General features: G+C 45.4%; 1 protein-coding gene across 2 annotated transcripts in view; it reads right to left on the bottom strand.

The window, feature by feature from the left end:
• LOC130201128 (cilia- and flagella-associated protein 251-like) overlaps window positions 1-14,617 on the bottom strand; it is a 75,635-nt gene extending 61,018 nt beyond the window's left edge. For both annotated transcript variants that reach the window (XR_008833136.1, XM_056425855.1), the window contains exon 1: window positions 14,363-14,617. Coding sequence is in view for 1 of the 2 variants with exons in the window: in XM_056425855.1 (XP_056281830.1) it covers window positions 14,363-14,576 (214 nt within the window). In the remaining variant the exon portion in view is untranslated. The remainder of the gene's footprint in view (window positions 1-14,362) is intronic.
• Between the last annotated feature and the right edge of the window lie 1,315 nt (window positions 14,618-15,932).

The raw sequence follows: 15,932 nt of genomic DNA, 5'->3' as shown, positions 1-15,932 counted from the left end.
TTGATATAAGTAATGCCATAGTGCAACTCAAGTGCCACTGAAATGCTAATCTATTTTTATTCAAGGTAGTCGGAAAATATGTTTTTAATTTTCGGCGGAAGATGTAGAGACTTTCTGCTGTCCTGATGTCATGCGAGCAAATGACAGAGCCGAGAGAATTAGTGAACACAGAAGAGGAGGGGACCCAGGACAGAGCCTTGAGGGACAACAGTAAAGAGAGGAGGAGGGGACCCACGACTGAGCCTTGAGGGACGCCAGTAGTGAGAGGAAGAGGAGAACCAGGACAGAGCCTTGAGGGACCCCAGTAAAGAGAGGAGGAGGGGACCCCCGACTGAGCCTTGAGGGACCCCAGTAGTGAGAGGAAGAGGAGAACCAGGACAGAGCCTTGAGGGACCCAAGTTGTGAGAGGAAGAGGAAGAGGAGGGGACCCAGGACGGAGCCTTGAGGGATGCCAGTAGTGAGGGGAAGAGGAGGGGACCCAGGACGGAGCCTTGAGGGACCCCAGTAGTGAGAGGAAGAGGAGAACCAGGACAGAGCCTTGAGGGACCCAAGTTGTGAGAGGAAGAGGAAGAGGAGGGGACCCAGGAGGGAGCCTTGAGGGACCCCAGTAGTGAGAGGGCAAGGTTCACACACAGATCCTCTCCAAGTTACCCGGTAAGTGCGGTCGTTGAGGTAGGATGGGAAGAGGGAGAGTGCAGTGCCTGAGATACCAGGTCATGAAGGGAGGAAATAAGGATCTGGTGGTTCAATGTGTCAAATGCTGAAGAAAGGTCTAGAGCAGGGGTGTCAAACTCATTTTCACCGTGGGCCACATCAGCCTCATGGCTGCCCTCAAAGGGCCGGTTGTAACTGTAACACGGTATAATTCCAACTACTACAGAATATATTGTTAAATAACTGTCTTTGCATTTGTTTATTTAAGTGTACTTATATAAATGTATAAATATATGTGCAAATGTATTTTAAATATTATGAAATAAATCCATTTAATTAAATTATATGCATCTTAACCCACATTACTTTATCAAAGATCAAACAAACATTATTACATTAACTTTGTTAAAATCTTTGTCAATCTCCACCGATTTCTTGTAAAAATTTAGGAAATTTACTTTAAAAAATCTCCTAATTGTGACAGTAAAATTGTTTGATTGCCAGAGTAATGGAAGTCAGGGACATCCTTAACACATCTGCATCAGTCATTGCCTGGGACTGAGGAAAAACATATCTAGAATGTCTCAAACAATAAACAGGGTGTCTACAGGAATAAACAAGTGAAATTTAAGACTTCTTAAGACTTTTTAAGACCACGTTTGAATAAAATTTAAGACCTAACTTGTGATGGAAATACAAATCAAAAGTGGAAATATACATTAATCTAAACACACTGTTCAAAATGAACAGTATGGTGTAATGCGAAAGGATAACACAAAAATGTCATTGCTGTTGTAAATTATATTTATTAATACAACATTTAGGTCCCATGAACAAATGCTTATAACATCAAGTAAATATATTTTTAAAAATACGAGCAACATAGTTCCTTTTGAACAAAAAAAATCTATAAAATAACAATTCCAGCTGCTTTTAAAATGCAAATACATTTACATAACAGAATGTATGTGTGTGTGAGTGAGCGAGCAAGTTAGTTAGTTCTCATGTCTCTATGTGATGGATTTTTGTGCACAGGTTCATGTCTACTCCTGAGCTTTTGTGAATATACTAGGAAAACAAACTATATGAATAAAAATAACTTCCAGTTGACATTTGGTCCATTCTCCTGGAAAAAAGAAAAAAAAAGGCAGACATTAGCCAAACAACAGTCAACACATCTCTTCATGACACCACCACTTCAGATTAATGTCAGACTGGATAAATATGAATGAAAACTATTTTTTACAAATTAAGCAACGCGAGCCATCCCTTGAGCCTAGTGAACACTATGTAGACATATTGACAGGTAAACACCACTCTACTACCATTCTAAAACTATTTTTTGTTAGTCTAATTTATGTGTAGTGCGCCTATGCATAGCTGTTATTAACTTGACACACAAGTAAAGCTTAACTATATGAAACACTCATATACAAGAGGATAGTTAATACATATATTTATGTTAGACTTACTTTGAGGTGCTGAAGTAGGTCCTGGGCGTGTCATGGCCCATGAGCTCCATAGGATCCTGACAGGACCTGGGGCCTCATTTATAAAGGGATTTACGCAAGAAAAAATGGCGTACGCCGTTTCTACGCAAGGTTTGCGATTTATAAAATACTAACTTGACTGGAAAAGGTGCGGTCCTCCACGCAAACTCGAACCCATGCGTACGCACTAAGCACAACAACAGGAGAGACGAGAAACTGCGACACCGTTGGCAGAAGGAAGAATGGAGAGAAATATGTGGAAATAATACCATCAATATGTTACTCATTTATCATATGAAGGACTACTTTTCAAACATTGATTAAAGCCAATCTTAAAATGATTAAACAAACTTCTGTTGCGACTCCTCAGTGCACACAGACACATAACTTGGAGAAATAAATAAATACGGATATGTTATTTAAAACCACCTCGAATATGTTGTGTTAATGTTATGAAATGTATTCTCATAAATGATGCGGTAAGCAGGAGGACAGAATTACGTCTATACTGATATATCATGTGCGTCTGGTGACGGCACACCTCGGTGTGCAACTATATACGTTCTGTGATTAAAAAGCTTCATGGTCTAAAATCAATTATCGATAATAACTTCTAACAGTAGCAGGCTAAAACAAGGGTTAACACAGATTCAGCTTTAGGTGCCTTACATATAGAGTGAAAAGGAAGCCATATAACTATTAATATTCCTTATGATTAGGACGAATCTCCGTCTTATTATGGCTAGCAAATGGACCAGTCAATAAAAGCAGGGTCATTTCACCACCTGTACCTTATCATATACAATCAGGTGGCCGGGTGTGTATAAAGACGTGCCACAATGCGTAATGACGCACAATGGCTGATTTGGCACTATTAGAGGACTTGGCAAATGGAAGAGTGCGGAGGTGCGTAATTTCAGAGACCGCAAGATTTGCTGGCCAATGATGATGAGTGGCTCATGAGCCGGTTCCGACTTCAAGAGCCGTTTTACTAGAGCTGTGTGCTGTGTTGGGTCCGGAGTTAGAGCGGAGCACCGAAGGAACCGAGCCGTGCGGTTCCAATCCAAGTATTGACAACACTTGGATTTCTGGCAACCGCACGTTTCAGAGGAAATGGCTGATAGGTCGGGATATCCCAGCCCACCCTCAGCCGTATTATGCCAGATGTGTTGGGAGGTATAATTGCGTTGTCGCCTTTATACATAAAGTTTCCTTACACGGTGGATGAGCAGGCAAATAAAAAAATGCAATTTGCAGCAATGTCCGGTTTCACAAATGTAATCGGTGCCATTGACTGCACTCACATTGCTGTAAGGGCACCCAGTATCAATGAAAGTGCATTCGTTAATCGAAAGCACTTTCATTCGATAATGTCCAAATTATATGTGATGCTAACATGCTGTTCACCAATGTGGTTGCTCGGTGGCCTGGGTCAACGCACGACTCCTTCATTTGGCGAAACAGCAGTGTTGGCCACCGACTTGAGGCTGGAGCTGTGCGTGATGGGTATCTTTTGGGTAAGATTTTAAAACTCCTAAATAATTAATAATGTATATATGCTGCGTTATATAACCTATGTATCAACACTACAGGTGACAGTGGATATCCCCTCAAGCGGTGGCTGCTCACCCCGTTCAACAACCCGCAGAGCGCAGAGGAGCGAAATTACAACACTCGCCACAGCCAGGCACGAGCTGTGGTAGAGCGCTCAATAGGCCTGCTAAAGGGCAGGTGGCGCTGCCTCGATGCCACAGGAGGAAAGCTTTGCTATAAACCGGACAAGGCATGTGCAGCACTTTGGTTCGACCGAAAATCTATTTTAAATGTGCTATATAAATAAAATTTGATTTGATTTGAAGGTGTGCCAAATTGTGAGGCTGTGTGCTGTGCTGCACAATTTGGCACTCCTTAAAAATGTGCCGTTACCCCTGAGGCTGCATGTACCGCCACGAGCCAGACCCCTTCCCCATGCACATCCACACCCACACCCAGGTGGAGTTCAACAGCGTCTGGATGTGATGCGTAACTTACACACACAACAAGGTATTGAAACAACTTATTTATTGGCTATATCTTTTAAACAAGTGCATATTTCTCCCAACACATGACGAATTTGTCCCAGCTCTCTTGCAACCTCGTGTACTGCAGCAAGTGTGTCCCTCTGATTCTGCAGGACTGCATCTGTGAGGACACGGCCGCTGCTGGAGGGCTGCGCAGGAGGTGCTGTGGAGACGCCGGGCTCGAGGCACGAGGTGCCGTGCCCGTGGAGGCAGGAGGTGCCGTGCCCGTGGAGGCAGCGGGGCTCGAGGCACGAGGTGCCGTGCCCGTGGAGGCAGGAGGTGCCGTGCCCGTGAGGCAGCGGGGCTCGAGGCACGAGTGCCGTGCCCGTGGAGGCAGGAGGTGCCGTGCCGAGGCACGAGGTGCCGTGCCCGTGGAGGCAGGAGGTGCCGTGCCCGTGGAGGCAGCGGGCTCGAGGCACGAGGTTCCTCGCGAGGTCCTCCTACCCTGGTGGAACCAGCATCTTGTTAATTCTTTTTTCTTAATAAAGTTATGATTTGTTTTTCGAAATACACGTATTGTTTTATTTACATACCAGCAGATATCACACAACTTGAATACATTTGGTTTACTCTCATTTCAAACACGGGTATATAAATGTGGTTACCTAGTTCAGTCGGTGCAACCTTAACATCAGTGTCCCCATCTGCCTCCGTCACCACTCCACTCAGCAGGGACTCGCCGATTATACCGGCCAGCCTTTCATCCATAGGGGTGAGCTCCGGTGCTCCTGTTCCCCCTCCCGTGGCACACACACTCTGCCTGTGTGATGCCAGGCGTTTTTTGGCGTCCACCTTAATGTCGGACCACTTCTTTTTGATTTCCGCAACAGTGCGACCCTGTGCTGATGCAGCGTTGACAGCATCTGTCACATGCTGCCACTCTCTTGCCTTTTTGGCATTTGTTACGCCAATGCTATGGCCACCAAACAAAATGTGTTGCCTCGTCTCGATTTCTCCGACAAGGATTTCTACTTCACAGTTGTTAGTTTCTTTTTTTGCCTCTTTTTTCCTTGTTTGCCATGTTCGATGTAGTTTGTGTGTAGTTTGATGAATATTCATTATGGGCGTATCAATGACTATTTATGGGCAAATATGGGTGTGACGGGAAGACCGCAAAAGCTGCTCCGCATTTCAAGTTGATTGTGATTTATAAAGGGAAACCGGCGTAGGATGTGCGGTACGCACTTCCCTCGCATTTACGCAAGGTTTTATGAATGGGAAAATGGCGTAAATTTTTTTTTCCTATTTTTTTGCTTTCTACTACGTAAGCAACCTTCCTACGCAAATCCTACGCACGCCGTTATGAATGAGGCCCCTGGTCATTTCACCAATAGCGCACATGAAGTCCAGCTGTCTGCTCGCGGTGGTCTGGTCCAGAGTCTCGTGGAACAGAATGAAGAACGCACTGCAGCGTTGGACTTCGGTGATGAGCTCTTTGTTGCACGGCGCTGGATTTCCTCCGGTGACCTCCAGCATTGTAGTTGACGTCATTGCTGGCGGCGGAGCAGCAGCTAGCGGCGGAGCAGCAGCTAGCCCCGCGGGCTGCTGGCGGCCTTCGCTAGTCTCTGTGCTTCTTGCTCTACGTGAGATTCCACCGCTGGAAAGTCTCGCGACACATAACGCAGCTTCAGAAGCATTTCACCGACCGTGACCAGAAACACTCGTTCTTTTCAAGCCATTGTTGAACTTGCATCCTGCCATGTTTTCTAAAGTAGCCGACGCTTCACGTTGTAGGGGATGGGACCGAATACGCGGGGCCCCTTTAAGAGAAGGGGCGTGGCCCCGGTGACACCAGAGACACCGCAGAGCGACCGGAGCAAAATATTAGACCTGGCGGAACAGATTGCCTCATATTCGCAGTGACATGACACCCAAAAATGTTAAGACCAATCCAATCTGAATTTAAGACAATTTAAGACTTTTTAAGGCCTTATTTTTTGGAAAAGCAATTTAAGACTTTTTAAGGACCCGCAGACACCCTGAATAAAGAAATGACAGATTTCTTTAATCATTTAGGACTTCTACTTTGAAAAATGTCCTAATTGATACATTAAAATTGTTTGATTGCTATTGTAGGGGATTTCAGATATGTCTTGAACACATCTGCATCAGTCATTTCCTGGAAATCTTGGGGAAATATATATACAGGACTTTTTTTAACATACAAAAGTCTGATTTATTTTTATAAACTCTACCTTGCTACAGTAAAAATGTTTTAATTTTAGTGTAATCTAAGCTAAATCTTAGAAACAATCTATAAAGATACAAAATCAATTCATTGTTTATGTTTTGTTACAATTGTTAGGCCAGCATGTTAATACGTTTTATTTTGAAAACAGGAAATGTCCCGTAACTTCCGGTAGCTTGTAATCAGGAAGTAAACAAGAGCATGGCTCAGAGACGCTGTCTTCATTAGTTTTGTAATCCAGTGGAATCTGCATACATCTTTTACCTTTTGATAGCATCGTTGGTATGTATTGATTTGTGTTGTTGTTACTCATGATTGCAGATGATTATTTTCGTGACTGTTTAGTTTTGAGAAGTTTTATGCACATCGAGTCATTGTATTCATTATGCTCTTTGTGTGTTTTAGTTTTACACTTTCCTATGTCAATAAACCTGTGGACAACGGACAAGGGTCTTCAGAGTCATGATGTCAGGAAGGAGTTCGTCTAACTGCCGAGGTGTATAACTGCACATATACTGAGGGCAGCACAGTAAAACAACGGCTTTCTAGCGGGCAAGATAACGCAGCCAGCTGACAGACGCTACTAACAACGTCATCACACGCAGCCAGTGGATGACCATCACAGCGGTTTCTAAACAGAGGTACGTCACCAGACAAAGCCATGGCCGAGAAAGCAAGTTCATTAAAGACGCAGTCCCGCGCTACATGTTCCGCTTCACACTCACGTGCATCATCAATGGGGTCCGCTGCAGCAAAGGCAAGAGCAAGAGCAGAGGCAGCAAAGGCACGCATGTCCTATGCCGAAGAGGAAATGAACCTAAAGCTAGGAAAAGCTAAGCTAGAAGCCTCAATAGAAATGCTCAATTACAAGAAAGAGACAGCCGCAGCCGTAGCTGAGGCTGAAGTCCTTGAAGCTGCGGTAGATGCAAATAGTGAAAGACATTTCATGTTAAATTTGGACTCCAATCCTTTGGAAGCTGCACAACGCACAGAACAATATGTGATTGACCAAGCCAAATCACAAAACACAGAAGCTCAGCTGTTTGATGATGGTGTTGTAACAGAAAGAGGCCCAAGCCCTAACTACGAAACTCCAGCTGCATCTATCAAATCTGAAGCCAACTCATTGCATCCAACCCAAGCCAATATAGCTTCCCATCATACGCATTGCGACAAAGCAGCTGTTCAACCAACTCGCCTCACCTCACAGCAGCCTTACATCTATGAAGATGAAAATGTCGATAGGAAACGCAATGTGCGGTTTGACAACCATAATGCCACTCCTGAGCAGAGTCTTGGACCTCAAAACGGCAAAGGTCATCCTGCCCTTAAATCCTATGCCACATTTTCAAACACCAATAATGTCAATTCCAACATTAGCGACTTCGTGAGATACTTTGCTCGTCGTGAGCTTGTGGCAACAGGCCTACTTCATTTCAATGACAGACCTCAGAACTACAGAGCCTGGAAACGTTCTTTTCACAACGCAATGAAAGGTTTAGACCTGACACCAAGCGAGGAAATGGATCTCCTGTTTAAGTGGCTCGGCAAAGAGTCAGCAGAACACGTCGAGCACATAAGAGCGATACACATCAACCGTCCAGCAGCGGGTTTGGCTATGATATGGGACAGACTTGAACAATCTTACGGCTCCGCAGAAGTTATAGAAGATGCTTTGTTCAAACGTATCGACGCCTTTCCAAAAATAACAAACCGAGATTATTCTAAACTAACAAAGCTGAGTGATCTTTTAATGGAACTAGAGTCAGCCAAAGCTGAAGGAGATCTACCCGGCCTCTCTTTCCTTGATACAGCGAGAGGCGTCAACCCAATTGTACAGAAGCTCCCCTTCAATCTGCAGGAAAAGTGGGCATCAGTTGGGGCATCCTACAAGCGGCAATATCACGTTTCATATCCCCCATTTGCCTGCTTCGTAAACTTTGTTAGCAATGAAGCTAGTGTCAAAAATGACCCAAGTTTCAGCTTTGTCTCTCACTCAGACATGTCTCCCAAGACAGAAAAAACAGCTTGGAAGCCAAACAGACAGCGAGAAGTCTATGTTAACAAAACAGAGATATTTCCAAAAGCCATCTCTGATTCTAGAGAGCCTCCAACGAAATTCGATGAATGTGACAAACTGTGTCCAATCCATAAAAAACCTCACCCTCTACGCAAATGCCGTACATTCAGAGAAAAGCACATCGACGACCGAAAGACATTCTTAAAAGAGAATAACATCTGTTTCAAATGCTGTGCTTCATCATCACACATTGCAAGGAACTGCACATTTAATGTTCGATGTTATGAATGTAAAAGTGAAAGGCACCACACAGCGCTTCACCCTGGACCTGCACCCTGGGTTGAAGGCACGGACTTGGCTCCAGAGCATGGCGGGGAGCAGGATAGCTCTCCACAACCCCATGTCACCATCAAATGTACAGATGTCTGTGGCGGAGACGTGACGGACCGATCCTGCTCTAAAGTATCCCTTGTGAAAGTGTATCCAGCCGGCCACGCTGACAAAGCAGTGAAGATGTACGTGATTCTGGACAAACAGAGCAACAGATCACTAGTTCGTTCACAGTTCTTCGAAGTCTTCAATGACCAAAGTCCAAGTGCTCCTTACTCATTGAAAACGTGTGCTGGAGTAAAGGAAGCGACAGGAAGAAGAGCCAGTGGTTACATTGTGGAATCTTTGGATAGGACCGTCATCATCCCACTACCCAGCCTCATAGAATGTGATGACATTCCAAATAACAGAGATGAGATTCCAACTCCCAATGCAGCTTTTCATCACACGCACCTAAAGTCAGTTGCACACCTCATCCCAGATATCGACCCACAGGCCCCAATTATGCTTCTCTTAGGTCGGGATATTATCAGAGTCCATAAAGTCCGCAAACAGGTCAATGGCCCACACAACCTACCTTATGCTCAGAAGTTGGATCTGGGATGGGTCATCGTGGGTAATGTATGTTTAGGCCGCGTTCACAAACCACAGACAGTCAGCACCTTCTTCACGAACACCACGGAACGGGGACGCCCTACACTCTTTGACCCGTGTCCTAACGTGTTCAATGTAAAAGAAAACTACAGTGACACCCAGCTCACAAACCACCTCCAAACACATCCTGAGGAGATATCAAACTGTGAAGTTGATAGCCTGGGATATAACATATTCAAGCAGACCAAAGACGACGACAACATGGCTCCGTCTATCCAGGACATCTCCTTCATGAAAATAATGGAAGAAGGGCTAAGAAAAGATGCAAACAACAGTTGGGTAGCTCCATTACCTTTTAAATGCCTACGTCAACGGCTCCCCAATAACAGGCCACAAGCTTTAAACCGTCTCAAGTCGCTCAGGCGCAACTTTGATAGGAAGCCTGAAATGAGAGACCACTTTCTCATTTTCATGGAAAAGATGTTCAAGAATGGTCACGCTGAGCTAGCCCCTCCCTGCAGTGAGGATGAAGAACAGTGGTACTTGCCAATATTCGGTGTGTACCATCCAAGAAAACCAAACCAAATACGAGTGGTCTTGATTCCAGCGCCCAGTACAACGGTGTGTCGCTCAACGACGTGCTGTTGACCGGGCCTGATCTGAACAACACACTGCTCGGTGTACTGATACGCTTTAGAAAGGAAGCAATTGCCTTTACAACGGACATAGAACAGATGTTCTATTGTTTTCAGTAAGGGAAGACGATAGGAACTTCCTCGTTTCTATGGTTCCAAGATAACGACCCCTCCAAAGACATTGTGGAGTATCGAATGACGGTCCACGTCTTTGGAAATAGTCCTTCCCCCGCAATAGCGATTCATGGACTGCACCAGTCTGTTCAGGGTAGTGAGCTCCACATCGACCCTGACGTCCAACGTTTTGTGATGCGCAACTTCTATGTCGACGACGGGTTGAAGTCTCTGCCCACAGTCGAAGCTGCCGTCAACCTGCTGAAAAAGACACAGAATGTTCTCTCCAAATCAAACTTAAGGCTGCACAAAATCGCAGCAAACAACAAGGAGGTCATGGAGGCCTTCCCAGCCGAAGATCGTGCAAAAGACCTTAAAGACTTGGACCTCAATGCAGATGCGCTGCCAATGCAGCGTAGTCTTGGAATCAATTGGGACCTCCAGGCCGACTGCTTCCACTTCAGCGTCTCCAATGAGATAAAACCCTATACTCGACGGGGTGTCTTGTCCACAATCAACAGCCTCTACGATCCTCTAGGGTTTGCAGCGCCGGTCACAATACAAGGCAAGGCTATTCTGAGAGAACTCACAACTGAGAACGGCGACTGGGACTCACCTTTACCCCAAGAAATGGAGGAAGCATGGACATCTTGGAGATCATCTTTGAAAGAACTGTCCCAGCTTTCTATTCCCAGAGCCTACACTACAACTTCACCCACAGCAGCTGTCAGACGGGTATTGTGCGTCTTTTCTGACGCATCCACGAAAGCTATCGCCGCTGTGGCATATCTAAAAGTAACTGACTCTGCTGGAAACAACCATGTGGGATTTGTAATGGGCAAAGCCAAGCTGACCCCTCGTCCTGAACAAACAATTCCAAGACTGGAACTTTGCGCAGCAGTGCTCGGAGCGGAGTTAGCAGACTTAATCTCGTCAGAACTAGACCTTCAGCTCGATGCTACAACCTTCCACTCAGACAGCAAGGTAGTCCTTGGCTACATTTCTAATGAAATCAGGCGCTTTTATGTATATGTAAGTAACCGGGTATTACGATCCGAAGATCCTCTCACCCAGATCAATGGCGCTACGTGTCAACAGAACAGAACCCTGCAGACCACGCTACACGTTCTGTTGCTGCAGGCCATTTGAACGACACAAACTGGCTGAGTGGACCCAAATCTCTGTACACACCGGAGACAAGTGCTGCAGAGAGTACCTACGAGCTTGTCGACCCGGGTTCAGACCCAGACATTCGCCCTCTGGTGTCCACTTTGAGTACTACAACAACATCCAAGCAGCTTGGTTCTCAACGATTCGCAAAGTTCTCATCCTGGAAGTCTCTAACTCGGGCCATTATTCGTCTCATACACATAGCCCGTCTTTTCAACATGACCTTGAAGAACAGCCCTTGTAAGGGCTGGCATCATTGCAAAACAGGATACACTGTTGAGGAGTCTGATCAAGCGTCGCACATCATCATTAAAGCAGTACAGGAGGAAGTCTACAGTCAAGAGATCAAATGTATCCAAAAACATGAGCAGATCCTAAAAGTAGTCCTCTCAAAAATCTGGATCCTTTCATTGACACACACTGCCTTCTGAGAGTCGGAGGCCGCCTCTACAATGCAAACCTTGATCAGAGTGAAAAGACTCCGGTGATTATTCCTGGTAAACATCAGGTTGCAACCTTACTCATCAAGCATCACCACGAACAAATCTATCACCAAGGCCGTCTCTTTACAGAAGGGGCTGTTCGTACAGCTGGCTTTTGGATAGTTGGTGGCAAAAGAAAAGTGAGCAGCATCATACATCAGTGTGTAACCTGCAGAAGGCTTAGAGCCCCACTTACAATTCAAAAGATGGCCAGTCTTCCAGCGGATCGTCTCTCGACGGAACCGCCTTTTACGAATGTCGGGCTTGATGTGTTCGGCCCTTGGAGTGTCTCTTCACGTCGAACAAGAGGAGGCCATTCCCACAGTAAACGATGGGCCGTGATCTTCACGTGTATGAGCGTACGAGCGGTTCATATTGAAGTCATAGAATCCCTTGACACATCCAGCTTCATCAACGCGCTAAGGCGCTTTCTTGCTGTGCGCGGTCCTGTCAAACACATCCGCTCAGACCGTGGCACCAACTTTGTTGGTGCTTGCAAGCAGTTGAAGATACCTTCAAACATTGACGACACAATGATAAAGACTTACCTGTCAGGCCAAGGTTGTTCTTGGACCTTTAACCCTCCGCACACTTCCCATTTTGGCGGTGCAAGGGAAAGAATGATTGGTCTTGCAAGGAGAATCTTGGACTCCATGTTCCTTCGTCTGAAGGACAAACTTACTCATGAGGTGCTAGTGACTTTCATGGCAGAAGTGACAGCCATTATAAATGGCAGGCCTCTTGTTCCAGTGACAACTGACGTTGACGACTCATTTATACTTACTCCAGCTGCTCTTCTCACTCAAAAAGTGAATGTCCTTTCTGCTCCTACTGGAGAGTTTGGAGTTTCAGACCTCTACAAACACCAGTGGCGGCAGGTCCAACACCTGTCCAACACCTTCTGGGACAGATGGCGAAAGCAATTCCTCCCGACACTACAGGCACGCAAGAAGTGGCAGTCCACTCATCCGAACATCAACCCAGGAAGTGTTGTTCTCCTCAAGGATAGCCAAGTACCAAGAAATGAATGGCCACTTGGACTGGTAATGCAGACCTTCCCCAGCGAAGACGGGAAGGTGCGAAAGGTCGAGATCAAGGTCACACGAACAGGAGTGACTAAACTTTTTCTTAGGCCTGTTTCTGAGATGGTGCTTCTTCTCCCCCCAGAGGCCCAGTGAAGAGAACTGTCTAGGATTTATTGAGTGGCATGTATTCACGCCAGGCGGGAAGTGTTTTGTTACAATTGTTAGGCCAGCATGTTAATACGTTTTATTTTGAAAACAGGAAATGTCCCGTAACTTCCGGTAGCTTGTAATCAGGAAGTAAACAAGAGCATGGCTCAGAGACGCTGTCTTCATTAGTTTTGTAATCCAGTGGAATCTGCATACATCTTTTACCTTTTGATAGCATCGTGAGGAATGCAGCCCCACCCGCCCCTCTCATCCTGTGTGACTCCCCGCTTCCTCCTGGGCTCCATCATCTCCCAGGACCTCAAGTGGGAGCTGAACATCCCATCCAAGAAGGCCCAGCAGAGGATGTTCTTCCTGAGGCAGCTGAGGAAATTCAACCTGCCAGGAAGATGATGGTACAGTTCTACGGCCATCGTTGAGTCCATCATCTGCTCCATCACCGTCTGGCACCCTGCAGCCACAGCCAAAGACAAGCGCAGGCTGCAGGCATCATCCGCTCGGCCGAGAGGGTTATCGGCTGCAATCTGCTGCCCCTCCAGGTCCTGTTCAGGTCCAGGTCACTGGCGGGCCAGAAAGATTGTGTCGCCGACCCTCCCACCCTCCACCCTGTTGAGTCCCTCCCTCGGGGGAGGCTGCTGCATCATGACCACGACCTCCCGCCACACCAATATTTTTTCCGACGGGTCATCATCAATGGACCCGGGACTGACTGACTCACCCCACTACCACCTCTTCTTCCACCTTCCTCTCTCCTCCTTCTTCTTCTTCCTTCCTCTTCCTCCTCCTCCCTCTTCCTCCCACTCCTCCTCCCTCCTTGCGTTGATTGTTGTTTGTCATGTCAAAATGTTGCACCTTCCACCAAAAAAAATTCCTCGTTTGTTTGTGAAAACATTCATTCTTTGGCAATAAACCTGTTTCTGATTCTGATTCTGATTCTGATTGGTATGTATTGATTTGTGTTGTTGTTACTCATGATTGCAGATGATTATTTTCGTGACTGTTTAGTTTTGAGAAGTTTTATGCACATCGAGTCATTGTATTCATTATGCTCTTTGTGTGTTTTAGTTTTACACGTTCCTATGTCAATAAACCTGTGGACAACGGACAAGGGTCTTCAGAGTCATGATGTCAGGAAGGAGTTCGTCTAACTGCCGAGGTGTATAACAGCACATATACTGAGGGCAGCACAGTTTACTTTTATATGCTCGTGTATGATTTGTAGACATCTTATTTTGAAAAACGGATGTTGTTTCACGTGGTTCTTTCTGCTAACTTTATCAAAACCCTCGCGCGCTCCCGATCGATGCGTTTACCGTGAACATCAGTCTATAGGGGCTCAGAAATGTAAGTGTCGGCTGAGTTGACCGCAGTCTCCACGTGCAGACCCCGTACCACGCGGCCTGGAGACCCGGAACAACGAAGAAGAAGCACCCACCTGATGCGTGTCGCTCGTGTTCTCTGAGCGGAGACACGGTGTCCTCATAAGCTGCTGTCAATGTGTCCAACAGCCCAGAAGACTCTTCAACGGCCGCGTGGACTCGCTGCTTCACCAACAGCCTCATCTTTTCTCCCGGAGACACGGAGACCGACACCGGAGGCTCGTCGGACTCCATCTTTGAACGACGCATGCGCAGTTGGATGTAGTGCATGATGGGAAACGCCTCGCTGTCGTCACGGAGAGCTGATTGGCTCTTAGATTTGACCACAAACGCCACGATATAGACACAATATGCTGTCATGTTGTCATGGTAACGGGATGTATTCAAGCCCTCCAGTCTCCCACACTCAAGCTCTTAACAGGTGACGTCAGTGAGCCTTTGAGGGTTCAGGGTTTATTATATTTTACAATCTTATTGTATTGGGTCATCCAACAACAACAGAACACACCAGCCTCGACCTTTAGTCTGACTATTCAACATGTCAACGTCAAACAGAAGGAAAGTCCATCACCAGGTGGCGCTAGAGGACCACCAAACCAGAGAGTCCCAGCCTGGAGAACTGTCGTCCAGCTGGGTTTTCTCTTTTCTTTACTGCTCACATGAACGTCTCACTTGTGTCAAAATAAAACCTCTTCTGAACAACATGATGCAGACATTTACATGCATCTCTCAAAGCATCAACAGCACACTGAATGCACTTTGTTTACCTTTTTCCTTTTCTCACACAGAGGGTTCCAGTGCAGAATCAGTAACTTATTTTAAATCACTTCTTAAAACCATTTTTATAGAACAGCTTTTAAGTGATTTCGTCCTTTTATGCAGAACTTTGGTTCCCCTAATTTAGTTTGTCTGTTTTTAATTTTTAATTTAAATTTGAATATATATATATATATATTATTTTGTTCATGTTATATTTGTTTCTTACTATTCTATTTGTTTTGCCTCGACTCTCTGTAGAGCACTTTTTAAACTTTGTTTTTAAAGGTGCTATATAAATAAAGTTATTATGATTCTTATTATTAAATCTACTCTCCTTTCAATAAATACACAACAGAGCAGAAGGTGGACATGTTGTTTCACAAATAACACACAGAGCAGCAGAATGATGCAGGAATCAACACAGTTACTTCTGACTATTCCAGGTATGTTTCACATCTTTAACATATTTTCATGTAATTATTATTTATTGTTGACGGTGTGGCGAGACAAGGGTGTGGTTTGAGTTCTGGAGGACAGTAACCAATCGTATCAGTAGCACAACGACACCTTGTGAATGTCCCTAAAGAGCACGTTGGGCCCCAGGGACTCAGAAGGGCCGATTCATGATACTGACGAGCAGGAGACGTGGTTCACGACAAACCATCTTCATTTAACATGAAAGTCTCTTTTTATCTCTTCACAACTAATCAACAGACGTCACACTCAAACGTGTTAAACCTTTAGAAGGATTCAAGTTTCACTGACTGTTGGAGATAATACCGTCCATGTGTTTATGCTTTTATGATATTGTTGTGCATTCAGTCAGTGACAGTAAAGTTCATTATAACTAAGGAATTAATATCAGTT

This window comes from Pseudoliparis swirei, chromosome 11 (genome assembly GCF_029220125.1).
Source record: "Pseudoliparis swirei isolate HS2019 ecotype Mariana Trench chromosome 11, NWPU_hadal_v1, whole genome shotgun sequence".
Classification (NCBI taxonomy): Eukaryota; Metazoa; Chordata; class Actinopteri; order Perciformes; family Liparidae; genus Pseudoliparis; species Pseudoliparis swirei.
This window is presented reverse-complemented; position numbering and strand designations above follow the sequence as displayed.